The 20,264-nt window shown below is 45.2% G+C and overlaps 1 protein-coding gene across 8 annotated transcripts in view; it reads right to left on the bottom strand.

Annotated features, from left to right (window-relative positions):
- The window catches only part of Mbnl2 (muscleblind like splicing regulator 2), a 151,274-nt gene that overhangs the window by 19,052 nt on the left and 111,958 nt on the right, over positions 1–20,264 (bottom strand). Inside the window, exons 6-9 of one of the 8 annotated variants that reach the window (XM_013349324.2) lie at positions 17,830–17,883; positions 17,007–17,160; positions 10,480–10,515; positions 9,131–9,225 (exon numbers count right to left, since the gene is read on the bottom strand). In XM_013349324.2, coding sequence (XP_013204778.1) covers positions 9,131–9,225; positions 10,480–10,515; positions 17,007–17,160; positions 17,830–17,883 — 339 coding nt within the window. The remainder of the gene's footprint in view (positions 1–9,130; positions 9,226–10,479; positions 10,516–17,006; positions 17,161–17,829; positions 17,884–20,264) is intronic. The other 7 variants (XM_013349326.2, XM_013349323.2, XM_013349328.2 and 4 more) reach the window with 7 other exon arrangements.

Below are 20,264 nucleotides of genomic sequence, written 5' to 3'. Positions count from 1 at the left end.
ATGCATGTGTTCCTGTACACACGCACGCACACGAACATGCATGTGTTCCTGTACACACGCACGCACACGAACATGCATGTGTTCCTGTACACACGTACACACACGAACATGCACACACACCACAGTTTCGTAAATTTGCTCTTATGACTTCCTGATTGTCCCTAGAATTATTTAATTGTAGCTGGTCTTCATACCTGATGCACCACAACTAGGGGCCACTGAGTGACATCCGACAGTGACCAAATTGATGATGCTGTTTTTAGAAACGCCTCATGGAAAACAGTGACGAGGGTCGGGACTTGCTAACTGAAGATTTTCGACAAAGGCTCTGTGTCTCTGAGTTTTGTAGAGCAAAGTGACATGACAAATACCAACAGACTGATTGCTGAAGGCCAGAGAAACAGACCAAGAATCACAGCGTATCACACTGGATGCTGAAGATGGAAGGATTCCAATGGCCAGAACAGCTATAGTTCCTCATAAACCCCTGTCAACAGGAAAATGCCATGTAGGAGGGCTACGTTGTAGGTAACCTCTCTGGCTGTTGTCACTGATAGCCCATCACTCTCCCTCAGTCCTGATTCTAGTGCTTCACCGATAGAGAAGCTACCTCATGGTGAACTCACCCTTGGCCTCTGAGCTCCACAGTCTCTGTGGACACAGCTTCCGGTGTCCTGGACTCCCCTGTTGAGCTCTCTTTTCTATGGGTGACCATAGCCCTTTCTACCCCATGCTCCCGACAGGACCAAAGCAAGGCTTTTAGCTCACCTCAGAAAAACTGCTACCCTGTTTAGATCTATTGCAACTGTAGCATCTCTTTAAAAAACAATGCGTGCGTGAGTGTGTGTATGCACATTCATGCTTACACACAAACACACACATACACACACTCGTGAGATCTTCAGGTGTGATTGCCAAGTGCCTTAGCTTGTGAACCATCTTGCTGGCCCTGAGATTGATCCTGAAATTCTCTCTATACTACACATGCTGCTGGGGGCGTGTGTAGGATGTGGGGGAAGTATTGGATTCTTTGGGGGATGTACTTAAGGGGGAGTACTGGATCTGTTGGGGATGTGTGTAGGATGTGGAGGAGTATTAGATTCTGTTGGGGATGTGTTTAAGGGGGGGCACTGAATTTACAATACTCTGGATCTGGCCCACTAGAGGCTTCATATACAGCTTGGTTCTACTAAGTGATGGTGAGAACCTTCAGGAGATAAACTGTCACCAGAGAACTGAGTCTTGGAGAGGTTGCCTTAAATGGGATATTGTGATCAGTTCTTTTCTGGCCTCTCTTTTGCTTCTAGGTTGCCATGAGGTGGGCAGACCTCTTCTGCCATGCACTTCCTTCATGATGCCGCTGCAGACCCAAAAGCCATGGGCCGACCGACTGCAGACTGAAACCCCAAACTGGGCCAAGAGGGATCTTTCTTTCCATGAAGCTGATTGTCCTAGGTGCTTTGTCATAGTGGCAGAATGTTGACTGACACAGATTTTAGGGTCAGATAGAGGCTTTGCTGCCTAGTAAGGCCATGACCAAACCTACGCTTTAAATTCTCCAGAGGCAGACGGGACAAGAGAACCCATGCTATAGGATTAAAGGCAATAACGTACAATGTAATGCACCTCTGGATTCCCTTTTCCTGTTAACCTACCCTTGTCTCCACCACTTATTTCTTTCATGTGTACATGTGTCCTGTGTTTCTGAATGTGTGTGTGTGTGTGTGTGTGTATGTGCACGTGGAGCCAGAGCCCAATATCAGATTATTCAATTGCTTTCCACTTTATGTGTATATGTATTTGCAGTGTATGTGTGTGTATGCATATGTGTGTATATGTGTGTGTGTATATTTACACCTTGCTGCGTGAGCCACCCACTGGCCTTTACCTTCCGCTCTGAGACAGGGGTCTCACTACACCTGGAGCTGGCGTGTTTGGCTAGCCTGGCTGAGCAGCAAGACCCAGAGATCTCCCTCCTCCACCTTCCCACTGCTGGACTACAGGTGGGAAGCTCTGCATCCATCCGTGTTCTCTGGGCTCGGGGGAGGAGGGGCTGCACTTAGGTGCCCAAACTTGCACAGCCACGGCATCTTCTGAGCCCCTTGTCTTTACCTTTTATATATTCTCCGAGTTGGTCTGCATCTTACCATCTCCGCATCTACTCCATATCCCACAGAGCTCTGTCCCTGGCTATTTTAGGGATGAAACCTTACCTTGGAGCTTATTCTCCACGCGTGATCTTTACATTTGGGGTTTCATCTCTAATGACAATGTCTTGATGATTTCACATCTCTTTAAGAAGTCATTGACTCCCGAGCCTCTCTAGCATCCTCCCCCACAACTGTAATAGACTCCGTAATAATCCGTAGACTCAGACGGAGGCGGTGTCCGGAGTCACTGCCTCCTCCAGTTGTCTGCCTAGGAGAGTAGCTGGAGGGGGCAGAGGCCAGATCAAAACTCAATTTGCCTGTGACCTATGGAACATCACTTCTGGTAAATACAGCCGCAGTCTCTTGGGGTCCTTCCCAAGCACACAGACACACAGAAGACACACACGCAGACACACAAACACACACACAGACACACACACAGACACAGACACACACACACACACACACACACACACACACACACACACACACACACAGGCTCGTTACTTCCCCAACACTCAGGTAGAGGTTAAAGAAGACATCCAGGTTTGGGTACAGAAAGGGATGGATATTGCTCTGCTTGGAGTAGCTATTACAGAGGAAAACCCTACCCACCCCTGAGTCCTCAGACACGGGTTTGAGTTCATGCACCACCGCTAGTTTGGCCTTCCTTGCAAACCTCTAGCTGGGAATAACACACACAGGATGGACTGCATACCCGTGCAGCTCCAAGCCAGCAGCCTCAAATTAGACAGGTGGAGCACGGTCTTACTACCCCAGCAAAAGCCAAAGCACTCCGAGGAATGCAACTTTTCCATTCAAAAAGAAGCCCCGCCCCAAAGTCCCACTGAAATGCAGAATTTGCAGTAGAACCAGCACCAGGAAGGAAGGTGCCTTAGGAACTGGAGCTGCCCTATGTCTTCAGGTGCCATACACAAAAGAAGCCTGCCCAAGCTTCTCACCGTGAGGTGTGAATTATTCATGAAAATGGAGTGGTAACGGATCACTGTGCTTACATAACTTGGCTTTCCTTAGAGAATCTCTGGATTCTTTCACTAATTATGCTCCCTGCCGTCCTTGAAGCAGCTACCGCTGAGGTGGAAAGGGCCCACTGTCTCTCGGTTTCTGATTTCTTTTTGTGTGTTCACACACACTCAAACTCACACTTGCACACAGCATGTATATGTGAAAGCTAGTACATGTGTGTCACGATGCACACATATGCGGATTGGGGACTTTCGGGAATCAGTTCCCTCCTTCCCCCGTGAGCAGCCTTCTGTGGTGGGGCTCCCTGGCTTCTCACAGAAGACAAACAACACAAGAAGCCTCCCTCTACATTGCTCCTTACACATCCAAGTTCCCCTAAGACTGTCAGTATACGTCCACCTGTGAAAACACTTTCCCCTGCTTAGTGAATCTGGACGATTCCATTCTGCACACCGGAAGTTAGACTCAGGCGCCAAGCAGTTTGAACTAAGAGTTCAAGCAAAATGTTTGAAGTGGCTTCACCACTTTGGCCAGTTAGGAAGAAGGAGTGTGTGGCACTTTGATGCTCGGCACAGGGGCTGGCCACTCTGCTGTGTATTTCTGGAGACGGATCTGACAGGGCCTACTCCTCCCATACTGGGCCTTGCAGAATCTTTCTTGTGAAACAAACACAGGCCCTAAAATGGGTCAAGTGATGGAAAGCGGGTACCACTGATGCCTCCTACAGATGTCCGAATATAGTCCCAACAGATGGCATCGGATAACAGAGACTTCACAAGGCTGAGCTGCGCGCGAGAGGGGGGGGGGGCGTGCACATCATCTCACCACCGTAGCTCTGGGGTTATGTCTGCAGGTGCGGTGGAGGTAAGTTTGGCCAGCCAGTTCTTCCTCAGAAGCAGCCAGTTAAAACACAGTGTGTGATTCTGGTTACAGGCAGTTATACTGTTCTTCTGATAGGATACTATTGATGCTGATTATCAGGTACAGCAAACCTGTATCTGGCATGTCCAAAAAACCAGAATTTTCCAGCTTATCAGGTATTTCAATAGAAAGATGGGGGCTGGTGAGATGGTTCAGGGGGTGAAGGCACTGGGTGCCAGGCCCGACGACCCAGGTCAATCAATCACCATAGAAGTGTAAAAGGAGAGAGCCATCTCCTGCAAGCTATCTTTCGAGCTCCACATCTATGCACACACATGCACACACGCATGCATGCATACACACACACAAGAAATGTAACTGAAAAAGATGGTGATATAGGCATGATATATTGTATACATTATCAACCAATTTCCAGTAAACTTTTTCTGAAGGCCAAATCTGTGGTGGGCTTAGCCTCTGGCCATGTGTACAAAAGACGTGGTAAAGTCTGAAGGTCATGACCACGATCAAGAATTGGCACATTTTGGAGATATGATTATTAGTTCACACTGTGCTGGAAATGTCATGTGACTTCAGTTTCGAAGGTACTGTATGGAAGCTCAAGAGAGTCCTGATATTTAGGCTACAATGGTTTTTCTCCCAGACAGCTTATGAAGTAGAATGAACTGGATTTGTTTGTTCCTTTCTATCCATACAACTATAATGTAGAGTCAGGGACAGTGAGGTCCCTACACATCAGAGTGTGGGTGGGGCTCTGGGTACTTCTGGCTAATCACATATTGTGGGGGAGGGGAAGGCACACTGGATGTGTATGACCAACGAGGCCACCAAGTTCTGTTCTGGAAAGAATTCGGAGCAGAAGAAATGACTTCCTGTGGCCACCTTTCAGGCCGTCCCACATCTCTTCCTGCCACCTGCCTTGTCAGGACGGATTTTGTCATGGTGTCTAGGTGTTGAACCTCTCTGTCTTTGCCTTTACGTTACACTCTGTGCCTAATGCACACAGGTGAGGCTGACCGGGCCGCTTGCCAGCTGCCACTGCTCCAGTTTAGATCTGCAGACTCGCCTGTCTCAGACCCATCTGCTCAGTCATCTGACTTCTGTTCCTGAGACTATTCTGTGTGAGATCCCCAGAGTGGCCAAGAAAGGAGCTGAGTCCTTTAACCTGACATTAAGGCTAATACCCAACAAGAGTCAGACACACTTATGCCACGCCCACACACCGGCCAATCAGATCACTGGCTCTTCTCCAGCAAAACTGTACAAGCCTCCCCTCCCTGTACCTGTTCCTTTATCCTGCTGACCAAGGACAGCACTGTAAGCCCTGTGCAGACAAAGTTCCTGAGTCAGAGGACACTGAGCTGGGGGCGGGGCCTCAGGGAAGACTCAGCATTAGCTGGATTTTAGCTGGGCCTTTAAAGGCTTACTCAAGGGAACTAAATGACCTCTGAATACAAATGAAGAAGCTAAAATGTAAATTATCTCTTCTCTTTTCAAATAACAGAAGTTGATTTTGAAAACACCAAATCCTAAACAAACAAAACGAAAGACCGTAGCAGAGTTCTGTAATCATTTAGGTTATAGGAATTTTAACCCACATCCTTCTTTGATTAGACAAAATGTTCTAAGTTGTTTACCTATGCATCTTCTGTAATAAAGTCAAACATTTGACATACTATGTAATATACCAGAGAGCATTTAGAATCATACCTGCTACATAGGAAGTGGTTTATATTATTATGACTATTATTATTAGTCACGGTTTAATATACTGAGATTCAAAGACATTAATTAATCAGAAAATTATTTAATAAATTTACTTGCTATATTTTTGTTTACACATCTATTTCTAGAGCTAAGCAGCCTTTTCTTTAAAAAAAAATTCTGGAATATATTTATATTCTGTCTTTCTCAAGCTACTAGTCTAAGGTTGTGAAACTGTCCCGGGTGTTTGGCTGAGGCTATGAGGTGGTGTCTCCTGGGGCTGGCAGAAATTCTGCTGAGGCTATGGTTTACCAACTGGTGGTATGTCGCCTGGGGCTGGCGTAGAGAGCTCTGAGTGGAGGGGCCGACCAGGAGCTCTGCTGTGCCCTTTCCTCCTTCAAATCTTGTATCTAATTACAAGCCCCTCTGCAGTTTTCAGCGTTTGAAATGACGATCTGAATTAGCCGACACACCGCTGAAACCCAACTGCACTTCGTGCAAACACACATGGCTCCTGAAGGACGAGCTGGCCAAGTGCTTGTCACTCAGTGAACTCTGCCCTCCCTAGCTCCACCCCCACCTTGAGTTCACCTCCTTCCTGATGTCGAGCTTCGGGTCTGTAAAACATTCACAGATGTCAAAGGTCATCTATCTGTTCATGAGCTTTTATTGACTTTCGTGGGTCACATGGGCCTGATTCGATTGGCATTTAAAGAGTGAACTTTAACAAGATGATAGCCTGTTATTTCACACTTATTAACCACCTCTGAGCTTCCTGCTTTTAGGGGCTGAGAGCTCTTTGGTAGACGCCTGGCTCTTCGAAGTTCATTGAGATAAATAAAGAGTATCATGTCTAAAAGCTTACATTTCAGTGATCTGCTTTCCCCCCATATGTAAAGGAGCTGACACCCCATTCTCTTCACCATCAATGTGCCTCCCCAACAACAACCATCTTACAAATTGCAAATTTGGAAGGAGTCAAGGATTGGGGAAGCCACTCAGATTTCCTCTAGTTTCCCTGCTCTGTATTAAGTCCCAATTACACTTGTTAGTTCCTGCATCAATCACACCCTGAGGTGGCACTGAAGCGTCTGGCTGGCCTGCATACTCCTTTCTCCCCTGCACACCTGTGTAAGCCTTACTCTACCTTTACTGTTTTAGTTCTTCCTACAAACAGCCTGAAGAATCTCTAGGCCAGGAACTATCATCTGTCACTCACGGCTGCATGTGTGTGAGGCAGGCTGGGATTTACCCTAAAGCTTTAAAGCATTTCTTTATCTTGCCCCCTTCTCCTTTCTTAGGAAAGACTTCTGAGGATCGGGAGTACTCAATTTGTCATAAAGTATAGGTGGAACTTTACTAAAACGGGTACTCTTATGGGATTATATCTGAAGCCTGTTTCCTTAGGAAACAGGGATTTTGCAACATAAGTGGATCAAACTCACATGAATCTGGTTTTGAGAGGCAGGACATAGACCTACAAAGCAGGCAACCAGCTGCCCCATGACAAGTGAGTGAGGGGGGGCTTTGAACCAACTTACAAGGGTGCAAAGTCTCTCTCCTTTGTCCCAGCACTGTCTAAAACCATTGGATGAACTAGCCAACCAATCAGCCAGCCAACCAATCAACCAACCAACCAGCTAACCAATTGGCAAGTCAACCAATCAATCAATAAATAGACCAACCAACCAATAGACCAACCAGTTAACCAATCATCCAGCCAGTCAACCAACCAGTCAACTAGCTAACCAACCAATCAGCCAATCAATCAGTCATCCATCCAATCAGCCAGTCAGTCAACCAACCAGTCAGTCAGCCAATCAACCAATCAACTAACCAGATAGTCAACCAACCAGATAGTTAACCAACCAACCAACCAACCAACCAACCAACCAACCAACCAGCCAGCCAACTAACTCCAGCCAGCAAACCAACCATCCAACCAATGAACTAGCCAACTAATCATCCAACCAAGCAACCAGCCATATAGCCATTCAATTATCCATCCATCCATCCATCCATCCATCCATCCATCCATCCATCCATCCATCCATCCAACCAGCCATCCAACCAGTCAACCAACCAAATAAACAGAAACCCAGTCTTCCTAGTTCAGGAACTTATTTGCTGCTCTTTGTAGTACTGGTTTGGAAGCCAGGCTAGTGTTCCTTTGTGGCCAGGCTTGCACTGTGAAGAGCAGAGAGGTGGAGACATGTCCTCTTTAACTGTCTCTGGTGGAGGGGATCCCTCCCTTTCTGCTCAGTCTTCTGCTTTACCAGATGACGCAGTAGGGTTAACATTTATTCATGTCCTTCAGTGTAGCTCCTCCTCTCCTTTGGAGGAAGTCCAGGGCACTGGGGTCATGTATTCACTGGAGCCAACCTTGCTCTTCCAGTTTTCAGGTTGAAGCTTAGAGACAGCCATCTCTACCTTAGCAAGTCTTCCCCAGAGTTTAACTTACCATTTTTCCTGTTTGCCTGTCCTTCCTCCCAGTACCACAAACTACTTTTTTTATCCTTTCCACCCTTTCTCAGCATAGTTGAGTTTATTTAAAAGAAAACAAAACACAAAATTAAACAAAAAAAACAAAATTATCCTACGAAGGGAAGGCCTCTGTGTCAGGTCTTTTCTAGTGAGACAAGAGGATATGCTGCTGTCTCTCACTTGTCCCTCATGGCCAGCAAACATGCGTAAACCGGCTGGGCAGCATCAAGGACACGGCCAGCTTGTGACCGCAGAGTAGGAAACAGTTCACTGGCTCTCCCCTTTGGGAATCGTCCCCATTGGCCTAGTGGCACATGCATTAAGCCAACACGGTAAACACTCATATTCAGTTAGACCCCGCCATGGTGAGCCCAGTGGTAGTCACACTGGTCTCCTGGGGTGGCACGGCTCTTACACCAGATCTGACCAGATCTGCCAGTGGGTACTGAGGCAAAACCTGTGACCAAGGTCAGTGTTCATCAGAATTATTCAGACCTCAAAGTAGACGCTTAGAATATGGAAGGAGAATTTCCATTTTTCTTCCACCAGAGAATGAACCGAATCAAAGTGGAGCTGTTTTGGGAGCACCCACTGGTGTGGTTCTACATTTCTTGGGTGGCAACTCACAAACCACTGGACAAGAAATGCTGTACTAAAGGAATTTAAGCCTGTCAGGTTAATTACACAATATTAGGTACGAAAACAAACAGTGCAACACAAAACATAGCTACATCATTATTTGCAGTAAATGTTAACTCTAAATAAGTGCAACCTGTCCACAAATGCTTGCTATAAACTAATTAAAAAAATAAAATTTGATGGATAAACATGAAAAAAAAATTCTCACCGAGAATTTTTTTTTTAAATATCAGCACTCATTTAGAGTTCGGGATTTGTGAAAGAAAGCTTTAAAAGGAGCAAACCTGATTGGCTGTGGCTGTTGCTGCGAAGGGGACACTTGTTGCAGGAGTTGTTGCTGCAGAGACAGTGGCGGACGTAGCGCTGTGCATCATGGGTACTTTCAGGAGGGGAACCATGGGAGCAATGAACAGGAGGGTGTAGCATTATGGTAATAGAAGTGGTATTTGGCATGGTGAATATCAGAGCAGCAAGCCATCATGGGTTAAACCAGCAGATGGCATGCAATCACAATGCAAAGCAAGGAAGCATGGGAGAGAAATAAAAAGGGAAAATAGCTTATTACAAGTACAATTAAAGGAAGTCTTCAAACATAATCAGTGATTCCCAGAAAGGCCAAAGCACACTGCTTTGATTGATGTATTCATAAACATTTTGCTTCCAAAGACAGAGTCATTCCCAATTCAGAGTGTATCGTGACTGTAACAATGGCTGCTTCTCAAAACATGAGACTGTAATATCCAATGAAATGAGAATATATTTTAACCAAAGCAGACTAATCATAAATTCTAAGACACTGAAGGCTCAGAAGACCTAAGAAGATAAGATGAGCTTTGGAATTAATTATGGTTAAAGTAAACTTTTTTTTCCGATTTGGAATCACACTTGTAAACTGGAATTTCAGTGGATTATGTTTATTTTGGTCAATAAACAGTAAGGCAAAAGAAATGGCCTTGGTGCAGTTCTAAAGGATTTACTGTGAAGTGACCAGATCCATTTTACCAATGTTTACTTTCTAGACTCCTACATGAAACAGATTGGATGCCCTTGGCCTTTTGCACCAAGGCCCCGAATGTAAGAGAAGACTCCACTATTAAAGTTTCCCACCTACAGGAATGTGGAGGTAGAATATATATATATCTCATATATAAGTCAACACTCTAAAAAGATAATTGTGCAAGAAAGGTCAGAAACTTGATTTCAAAATACATCCATATAGTTTTTTTTTTCCAAAAGTAAATATTTCTGGGAAGCTCTGATAACTCTAACACACAGCAAAGAGGAGATCAAGGCACACCACTATGAAACTTTAAAACATTGATGAAATTAGCCTGCCTCTGTTTGCCTCATGCTAAACCAGAAAAACTATAAAGAGAAACAGAACACAAATCATTAAAAAGCGCACCTGCACTTGTGGTTTTATCTCTGCAGTGATTGTTCTAGCATAGAGGTCACACATCAACAACTATCGTTTTCTTAATTACACAAGCATAGCTTACACGTTAAGTCTAAAGCCATTAAAGCCTTCAGGTCTACTTCCTAAATCATTTTCTACCATTTCTGAAATCAATGTTAAACAGCGAAGGCATTGTACATCATATAAAAGACAAATAAAAAAAAGGTTGAAACCTACCAATACTGGTAGCGGGTGTCATGCACAAAACTGACCCTGAAGTCATGCAAGGGGGGCGGAGAAAGTGAATAAAGGGAAAGAAACAGGTTAGCGGTTTAGAGTTAACATTCAAAGTGAGACTGAAGCACAACCAGAAATCAGTAGGGTTAGTTCACACTGTTTTAGGACTGTTCACACCGTCAGTATAGACACAGAGATAGCCAACTCACTTTAAGCCAATAAGGTTCCGGGCCCACTCTCCCATTACCCCCCCCCTTTCTGTTCATCTAGGCCAACGTGATTCTAACAGGGATGGCAGGTGATAGCACCACAGCACCCTCTGAAGACGTCAGCGTCTTGTCCGGACATTATCAAGTCCACCCTCTCAGGCGGAGAGTGGCTATATTTTACAGATGAAAAATCTGAGGCACAGTAACTCCTCCAAGGTCATGTGCAGCGTGGGTCAAGGGCAAGGCCGGAATCGAGTTCCAGGCTAAATTCAGGTCAGATTTGGTACTCGTCAGAGTGCACCACGCTCATGGCTTTAAAGTCTGCTTGGCGATGAAATGTGTGGGGTGCCAGTAGCGGTGGAGAGATATGAACAGTGACTTTAGATTTCCTAGCCTCTAAATCAGAGCTGTGACAGGTACGGCAGGGGAATCCTAAGCTACTACTTGGATGCTAGTAATGACTACGGAGGCTCCTGAACATAGCTCTGGGGTCTCTCTGGCTAGGATTCGCTGAGACAAAGGGGTGGCACCTACTGGTGGGGTCTAAGTATTATATAGCAAGCATGCAGATCTGGGGCTCCACTAGGACCCAGGTGAGAGATTTGATTATGGTCATGTCAAGGTAACTTCAAAGGGATCAAAGAGGGTAGGACATCTCAGATTGGTCTCTAGGTTAGTGACAGTGTCAGTGTTTCCTTGGGAAGAACTACGTTATCCGTGGATGGTCTTGATGTACACGCATCACTGGAGACTCCAGTCAGATGTGTTGTGAGCACTGAGGGATGATGTGCTACCGGTTCTGCCCCTCAGGATGCAGGCTGAGGCAACAGAAGGATTCCTGGGAGTTCAGGGATGTCCATATGAGTGGTGTATGTAATGAATGTAGGTGTATCTGCTGAAGGTGTCAGAACCACCCACTGAGAGCTTAGGTGTGGACTCTGCAAACTGCTTGTCTTAATTTACTCTGATAAGGACTTCTGGCGTGACCTACGTTTTGACCAGGCTGACATTACTCAGTTGGGAAAAGGCTTTTCAAGTGGGCCACCACGGACTTCTGTTACAGAGATGTGACAGGTCATCCAACCTCACACACGCACCCGCCGCGACACACACAGAGGTACTCACATGCTTCCAAAGCCCTCTGGGCTGATGAGATCTTCTCCCCCAGCCCTATCTTCCTGCTCTTCCCCAGTGTCTAGGCAGTCCCCCTACACCCAGCTTCACGGCTTCTATGTGTCCTCCAGTCCTCTCCAGCTGGTTTATTGCCCAGATTGGAAGACCAGTTACATCTTCACTTACAATTTCAGAGCCACTGTGCACTTGTCTACACCCTGTATACTAAGTCAATTTCTTCCCTTGAATTCTTAGTCGGGGACACACACACACACACACACACACACACACACACACACACACATACACACACACACACCACACTCTAAAAGCTTATGCTGAATCCTCTCTATGCATGCTGGAGATTGTAGAACCTGTCCTGGGTTATTTTTATTTTTCTGTTCTGTGGGTCTTCCAGGTGTCCCTCGACCTATACATTTCAAAGTTACCAGTGGACTTAATGGCTTCCACATTCTGTGTCCTGCCTGGGTCACAGGTCTCTTCACCCAGCTGTGCTCTTTCTCACACTGTCTCCTCCATATCTGGAAACACCTGGTGGGTATCATCACCCATGGAGCGCTTTGGCCTCAGCTGTTAGGCGATGCCGTTTTCCCTCATGGCATCCCCAGGACCCGTGAAGCCAGCCTGAGGCTGTGTCTGCCTCGCTGAGCGTCTGTCTGCTCATCACTCACTTTTGCAGCTCTGAAAGCCTCAAGCATCCGTGCACCTCCATCTGGCTTTCCTGCTCCCCGCCTACTCCCGGCTCCCACTCCTCTGCGGAGTTGCCTCAACTCTGGAAGGATTTGCTGGCTTCTGATGCCGAACAATGGAGGCCCTGCTAGCCCAGGCTGTGCCCACCTCCCCACTTTATCCCCTTCCCTGGTACCAGGGTCCATCTGGATGGGCCTTCATTGATTTCAACTGAACATATCAAACTTTTAATCTAGCTTTGGTGACAGCCGTCACCACCCCCCCCCTTGTCTAGAGATCTGTAGCCACTGCGTTCATCTCTCATGGGTCAACACATGTGTCATTTCCCCACTTCCCCCGCCATCTATGCTAGTTTCTATTTTAATTTCAATTTAGTTATCTGAGCTCTTTGCGTTCTTGTTCATAGTACGCTAAATGTTAACAACCTATTTGTATGAATTTTAGCATCTTTCTCTCCCATTCCGCTGTGAACTCAGAAGGGCAGAGAGCCTGTCTGAGAAGGTGAACAGGGCATCTTGGGATACCTCTGCGTGGCGTCACTGTTCCAGCCAGCAGTAAGAAGGGCTCTGGGAGAAATATGTTCCTGAACGTTATAAAGAGCCTGGTTTATATCCCACTTGAAAGCCAGCCACGCCAGGTTCCAAAGTTCCTTCTGTAAAATCCCCCCTTTATTCTGCACCCCAGAGTGAATGAACAGTCTTGCACGGTCTTGCTCCAGGGCTTCCTGGGTCACAAAGGGTGTGACCCACACAGGACTTGCACAGCGACATTCTGGCTTGTGTCCTGGATGTGGGAAGTGCTTGACCTTGCTACTTCATGGAGCCCCTCTCTCTACCTGCCAAGAGTGATTTGAACATCGGAAGTGTGGGGCTTCTGACATGTGGCTCTCTCTCTTTATGCCGGATTCTGGACTCACTCAGCTTTGCGAGCCGCGTTCCCACCCTTCACCTCCGTCCTACCCTGTTCTTCCCACAGGTCCTGTGAGTACTTTGAACTATTACCACAGCAAACCATGCTCTCTCTCTTCTCCAAACCTGCTCTGGCCACACCTGCCCAGCATGCTCTTCCTCTAGGGGTAAAATCGTACTTCTTTCTCAAAGTGCTTAGCAAATTTCTCCCGCTCTGGAAAAATCTTCCTTCGCTGCATTGCTTCTCCCACTGCCTGCTGAAAATGAACGCCTTGCCTGTCTCTATCCCCCTCAAGCCCATGCTCAAATCCGGGCTCGTCCATCTTGCTGTGGACTTGTGTTTCTACCCAGCTCTTAACCCCTTTGCATTCTCGTTGTGGGTCTGCAATCCGGACACAGCACGTGTTCCAGGAGGGCTTGAATGAAGTAGAATCCATACATTCTAACTTAGGCAGACAGTTTCCACCGAACATGAATAATCCTTTTACTAGTGTGTGAAAACTTTATGTAACATGTGTAGTTTCTCATGGCCTAGAAGCTTCCACCCGCACTTCCAATGTAATGAAGTATTTCAAGGAGGGTCAAGGAAGGACTGCATTGCCTCTGTCGTGACCGGCAGGGCATTTCATCAGGAAGCCGATGCTATGGATAAAGCCTTCTCCAACATTTGCTTCCTCCACTGCACAGACACTGTGGGCCAGAGCTCTCTGGGAACACTCTTAGTTTTGCATGCCACTTTGTAGTGTATACACAGCCTCAGTTTTTCCACCTGCAAAATGCGCACAACTGTTTGCCACTTTAGGACGGTGACATCTTGAGGAACAATGGCAATGTCTGTAACAACGCTTGCAGCGACTCGGAATGAACTTGCCACAGAGATGCCCACAGCTATTTACTCCACTGCTGCTCCTGAGACCAGGTGTGGTTTGCCACTTTCCTACCATAGCAGAGCAAATGTATAACTTCTTATTTAAAATAAACCCTATCAGAAAAAAGAAGAAGCAAAGAAGCAAAGTCCCACCCACTAGAATGTGTGGGCACCAGCCGAGGTGGTAATTATCTCACTGTGGCTGTGGGGAAGAAGCCCACACCCTGTGTGACATTTGACATTCAATATTTACAGCCTGGAGGTACAGCTCCTAAAATCCAAATTCTCATTGTCAATGGGAGGATTTTAGTTCCTCTCAAAACTTTACTATGGATGGCCTTTCAACACACACACACATACACTCAAATGCCCCTGATCCATCTATCTGCAATAATTCCGTATGGATAACATTAACAGAAAGATTCCTTTATAAAGAATGTTTGTTAAAAATAATGGCTAACCATCTGCTAAAAATGGTCGTACAACATCATTACCCGATCAGCAGAGGTTTAAAAACAACCAGGATAAATCTTGGATGATTATCATTGCCACAGAGTTGAAGATATAGTTTGTCAGAAATATATCCTGAAGCAAACAAAGAAACAACAAAAAAAATCTCCTAATACGACCATGGAGATTTCTGCTATGTGTTTAATTGCTAGAGAACTTAGGCTAACTTTATTTTAATAAAATTATGTTCTCTTCTATCAGTTCAGACAAGTGTAATGAATTTATCGGGAGTTCAGATACCACTCCAGTACACAAAACTCACATGATTATCCACTGTGATCTTTACACCATATAGCAAACATGCCATAAACAGTTGCAGTGCACAGAACTAAGTGGGCCACAGTCCATCCCTTGCCTTCTAAAGGCCACAGGCTGCCGACACAGCTGAGCTGTTCCTAGGGAAGGCACCAGAGGGCAGCATACACAGCCGCAGCTCCCAGGGACTAACGCTATGCTTCTCACCTGTCCCTGGGAAATACTTAAAATGAGGAAGCTTTTGTCGGTTTAGCCTCCAGTCGCTACTGGATTCGAGTATCCCAGATGCCTCAGAGGGCTGCTGAGGCCTTCGTAAGGCTCAGCTCAGGCTCTACCTGGTGCTCCCGGGAGATGGTGGTGTCTGCGTGACCAGTTCTTCACAAACACACTTGCCTCTCATGTTTTTCCATCCAATAACTTTTTCCTCTCTTAAAATATGTAGAGGCCACAAGGTCTACAACGAGATGCTTGTAGTAACATACAGGGCCCTCAGGATGTGCTACCCTACTGGTAATAACGTTATTTTAGGTGGGTTACAATCACAAATGTGGCTAAGCTAGAACAGCATGGAGTGCCATTAATTAATGTTGCAATAGGGTAAAAAAAAATGAAGGTATTTTAAGACATCACAACTCAGGTACTTTCTGACATAGTGCTTCTTGCATCTATATTTCTGTACAGTTTAGAGGCTACTAATTCATCTAAAACACTAACTCATGTGGGCTACTATTCATCTATAGTTTTTATACAAAGACTATTATGGAAGCAAGATGCAGCTATTACCAATGCTAATCCTCACATCCTCTGCAATCTAAGGAAATGATAATCCAGTCATAAAGAGTAGTGACAATGTCTACTTGTTATCCAGGGATGATGGAGTTTCACATGGAAAAACTCAATGGACGTTCTTCCCAACAAGGTTCACGCCACCTGTTTCTAACAGAGACTGGTCGAACGAAGACGACCATGCTTGTGAGGTGTGGGATGTGCGTGTGTGTGTGTGTGCATGGCTGTGTCTGAATCATGGAACTGGGTAAAATATGGGGCCAGGGAGGAGAGTCAGAGTGAATATGTGTTACACTGTTTTTCTTCACACGAATTGATTTTTTTCATGCCACAAAAATTGCATGTTAATCTGATTTTGGGGAGAAGAAGTCTACCTAGCCCGTGTGGGAGTCGGTGGGGTGGTGTGATGTCGTGTAAGCTGACCCAGGCATGAGAACACCAGGCCTGGCATCTGGGTCCGCAATGCCACCTTGGAAAGTCACTTCTCATCATTGGGGGGGGGCCTCAGTTTTCTCATTTGTAAAACAGTCAACTGGATGAGGGATTCACGAAGATCTTTGGCCTCTGAGACCCTGCGGTTAACAGGCGGTCTCGGTGAGCGGTAGGCTAAGCCAGGGCAGCCCCCCCTCATCACTCATTGGCTCAGAGATGGAAGACAAGCACTCCCGGTACTTGTGAACGTGGTGAAAGTCGAGAAGGATGGAGAGAGAGAGAGAATGGATATAAGAACATGAGTAGAGGGTGACTTTTAATTTGAAAAGCCTCAGACATTTTAGTGCTCTGGATAGAAGCAGGGGAAAAACGGTTAGTATTTATTGGAATTTATATTTTTAGGTCATAGAGTGTTAAGGTCAAATTTCAATTACCTAATAAGAAATCTTACATAAACTATTTTACAGGCCTTGGGTAAGCAGAAGAAACACAAAGCTTTAACTGCTTCCTGTGTCTCGGTTAAATCCCACTACACATTTGACTTTAGACTCCTCTGACTGTCTTTAGTAATCAAAGCAAGTCAATAGGTCTAGGTCTTTAGGGCTGTGGTGGGGGTCAAGGCTGTCTTTGTGACGTCTAAATGCAAACTAGATTCTACCAAACAGCTTAAAGAAATGAGAAGAAAGCACATGACCGGAAGGACACGGACACAGACGTGACGGTCAGGGCACGTACCTGTGGGAATGAACGCCGCGTGTTGCTGCAGCTGTGCACTGGTCAGAGCCTGCTGGTAGTGCAAGGCGCTGGGGTTGAAGACGGTGCTGGCACCGTTGCTCTTTTCCAGAGCTTGTCTCTTTGGTAAAGGGTGAAGAGCACCGGGAGGAAAGGCCTGGAAGGGAAGAATTGGACAGGATGTGTCCAACTTAAAGCCAGCACGTCTTCCATGTCCAACAGAGATCATCAATTGCAACATTCTCTTTTTCTTTCTCTTGCTTTTAAAAAAGACAGCTAAGGAGATACCTCTGCCATGCACCTTAATTTAAAGAGCGGCAATGTCAAATGAGTGAGAATTTGTTATTGAGAGCGAAAGCATGAATTCTGTCACCCAAAAACAGGAGCATCTCAACTAAGGAAAAGAAAAACTACCAAGCAACAACAATGGAAAGAAAAAAAAATAAAATAAAATGGCTTCAGCTTTTAAAACAGGTTAAACTACTCTAAGGGGGAGAAAGGAGCACTGGCGTTATTATTAATGTCTACTCTTTTAGCTGAATGGCAATTTCTTGAATTTAAAGGTTAACAGGAATTACAATGAGCATTTCCCTGAGCTACATAATTTAAGTTTGCTTCACTCTTTTGGGAACAGGTATTAAATTTTGTTAGGATACATTTACTTCCCAGGTTACGTATGCGAACGAGATGACTAAACACCTTATGGGATCTCCTCCATCTTAAAAATTAATAATAATGATTGGGCTGCAACCAGTATTTTACATACAAATCTCAGCTGGCTCTCTGAAAAGCTACATGCAAAGCGAAAGGTGAAAGGTCAAAGTACCAGGTCTACAGCTGCTTCGAGAGGTCGCTTCAGTGCTTTGGCAGTTGACCGAGTCTTTTAATAACAGGCAGCGAGCACATGATGGCAGTGGGCCAATGGGATTCAAGCGAATTAACATACAGGTAAACAGCAAGCAGAGGTGCATCATGGGAACGGCATTGCATTGTGGATAGGTGAGAAGGAAAAAAATATTCTGAATGCAATATACAACGTACAAAACACTAGGCATGCACAACAACAAAAAACGTTCTCTAAAGAAATGAATCTTACACCCTAAATTAGTATTGAAGCAAAAATGCATCTACTATACCTTAGTTAAAAGCATATAAGAGAGTAAAATATAGATGTTTGAAATTCAGGAAAGTATATTAAAACAGCAGCTTGCATACACACCATAAGCACTTTTTTTGTTCATATTGCTTGGGAGGGGGGGGGGATGCAAAACTCTTAGGGACCACAAGACTGAAGAACATCTGATAAGTTAGTTCCGATACAAAACAATGAAGAAATAAGGTATATCCCACCCTGAAAATCTTTGTTTGGGTATATTTTGATTCAGATCTAACCTAACAAAATGAAGTGGCAAACTGAGACAAAAAAAATTCAGGCAAAAAATAGTCAAACACAAGATTATTGAGGCGAAACAGTTTGGGTTTGGGTCATTATTTTTTGGCTGAATCACGCGGGTGATTGTCTCAGTCCTCCCCTTCACTCTGCTAGATTGGGATTAGCACGAGGATTAATGTCCCACACCTAGTGTGATTCGAATTTAAAAGGAACTTTCCAAACTTTCCACATCCACTCTACCCTGGTTCCTGTGACCAACTTATCATCCGTTCTGTCTCTACTGCATTTATTTGAAATTATAATTCATTTCAAACAACTTACCAGGTTAGACTAAGAAAATACCCTTGGGAAAGGCATTTCGTGTCCTTGGGTATTAAAATAATTTCTCTTTAGTTATGCTATCTGTACTTTTAAGCTACTAGCAGTGATCAAACCAGGTAACAACAAGTAGGACCTTTTCACTAGAACAAGCAGTTAAAACGGCAGAGTTAAAATGGCCTGTGGAAGGGAGGTGAACCTTTAACTCAGAACCGTACTTTCAGGAAGAGAGTTTCCTTTAAACAACCAAGGTAGCATTGAATCTGGATTGATTTAGATGACAATGAAAAAAATTCCTCTTTTTCTAGTTAATCGTTACAAGGTAGAAAAACCCTATGAGAGAATTCTGTGAAAATAAAGAAATCCAGGGAGCAGCATCAGTGAAAATAGGAACAATGAGATATCCCCCTCTATGGCTGGCACAATAGGTAAATCCCCAAGGTCTGTCTGGTAGAATTCACAGGCTGGAGTTCTGCGCAGAATGATGGCGTTTGCGACGAAAGCTGAGGTGCTTTGCCCTCAAGATGGGAACAATTAATTTGGCCAAGGCAGGGCTGCTCCTCACTTGATGATTTGGGATCAAACACGCAAGAAGCGATAACTTATGTGGAGCTTAGGGAAAGAGATGAGAAATACGCAGGGGAAGGAACTGTGGGCAGAGAAGGCCGGCAGTGGATAGAATGTTCTGGAAGGGCAGTTTGGATAAAGGCCACCCAATAACACAACACTGATTTCCTTTTTCAAAATAAAACTGAATGTTGAAAATAAAAACAGTTCAAGCTCTTAGATAGTCCTTTTTTATTTTGTTTTGAATTGCTGGTCTTGAATGCACAGCAATTCTCCTGCATCAGCCTCCAGAATGCTGGCGTTAAAAGCATGGGCCACAACACCTAGCAACTCCTGGGTATTATTAAATGTTAAGTACAGTATCATGAAATTTCCCTGACTCCACGTTGGTTACACTCTTTCATCCCTGTATAGTTTCACATTGTTAACTAACACAGGGAGGGTCTGTATTGTTTGGTTTGTTTTTATTTATCTGTGTATGCACTTGTACATGTATGTAGGAGGAAGCGTGTGGAGGCGGTGCTCCTTCCAAGCATGTAGGTCCCAGGGACTGAACTCGAGTCAGGCTTGGCGGTAAAGGACTTTACAAACCGGACCTTCTTGTGGACCCTAAACACCTACTGTGGTTTTGGACCTTCAGCTGATTTGGATTTACTAAAGAGGACTTCATGGCTGCTCTCCCAGATCACACTGGGAATGCTCACCAGATGGCTGAGTCCAAAGCCTTCTGCCCTCAACTTTCAGCCTCTGTTTCCCAGCTTCCCAGTCCTTGAAGATCCCAGTGGGCGGGCCTTGGATGAGCCTGTGTGTCTCTAAAGGCTGGTGCTCAGGGACACACTTCTGACTAACAGAGCATCCTTTAGTGAACTTTCCATGTAGAAAAAGTAATGGCAACTACTGCTTTCTAGGGCGGGCATATGGAAGTTTAATGGTCTCTCTCTCTCTCTCTCTCTCTCTCTCTCTCTCTCTCTCTCTCTCTCTCT

The sequence above is a fragment of the Microtus ochrogaster genome, chromosome 17 (assembly GCF_000317375.1).
Source record: "Microtus ochrogaster isolate Prairie Vole_2 chromosome 17, MicOch1.0, whole genome shotgun sequence".
Taxonomy (NCBI): Eukaryota; Metazoa; Chordata; class Mammalia; order Rodentia; family Cricetidae; genus Microtus; species Microtus ochrogaster.
Note: the sequence above shows the minus strand (reverse complement) of the source record. Positions and strands in the feature narration are given on the sequence as shown.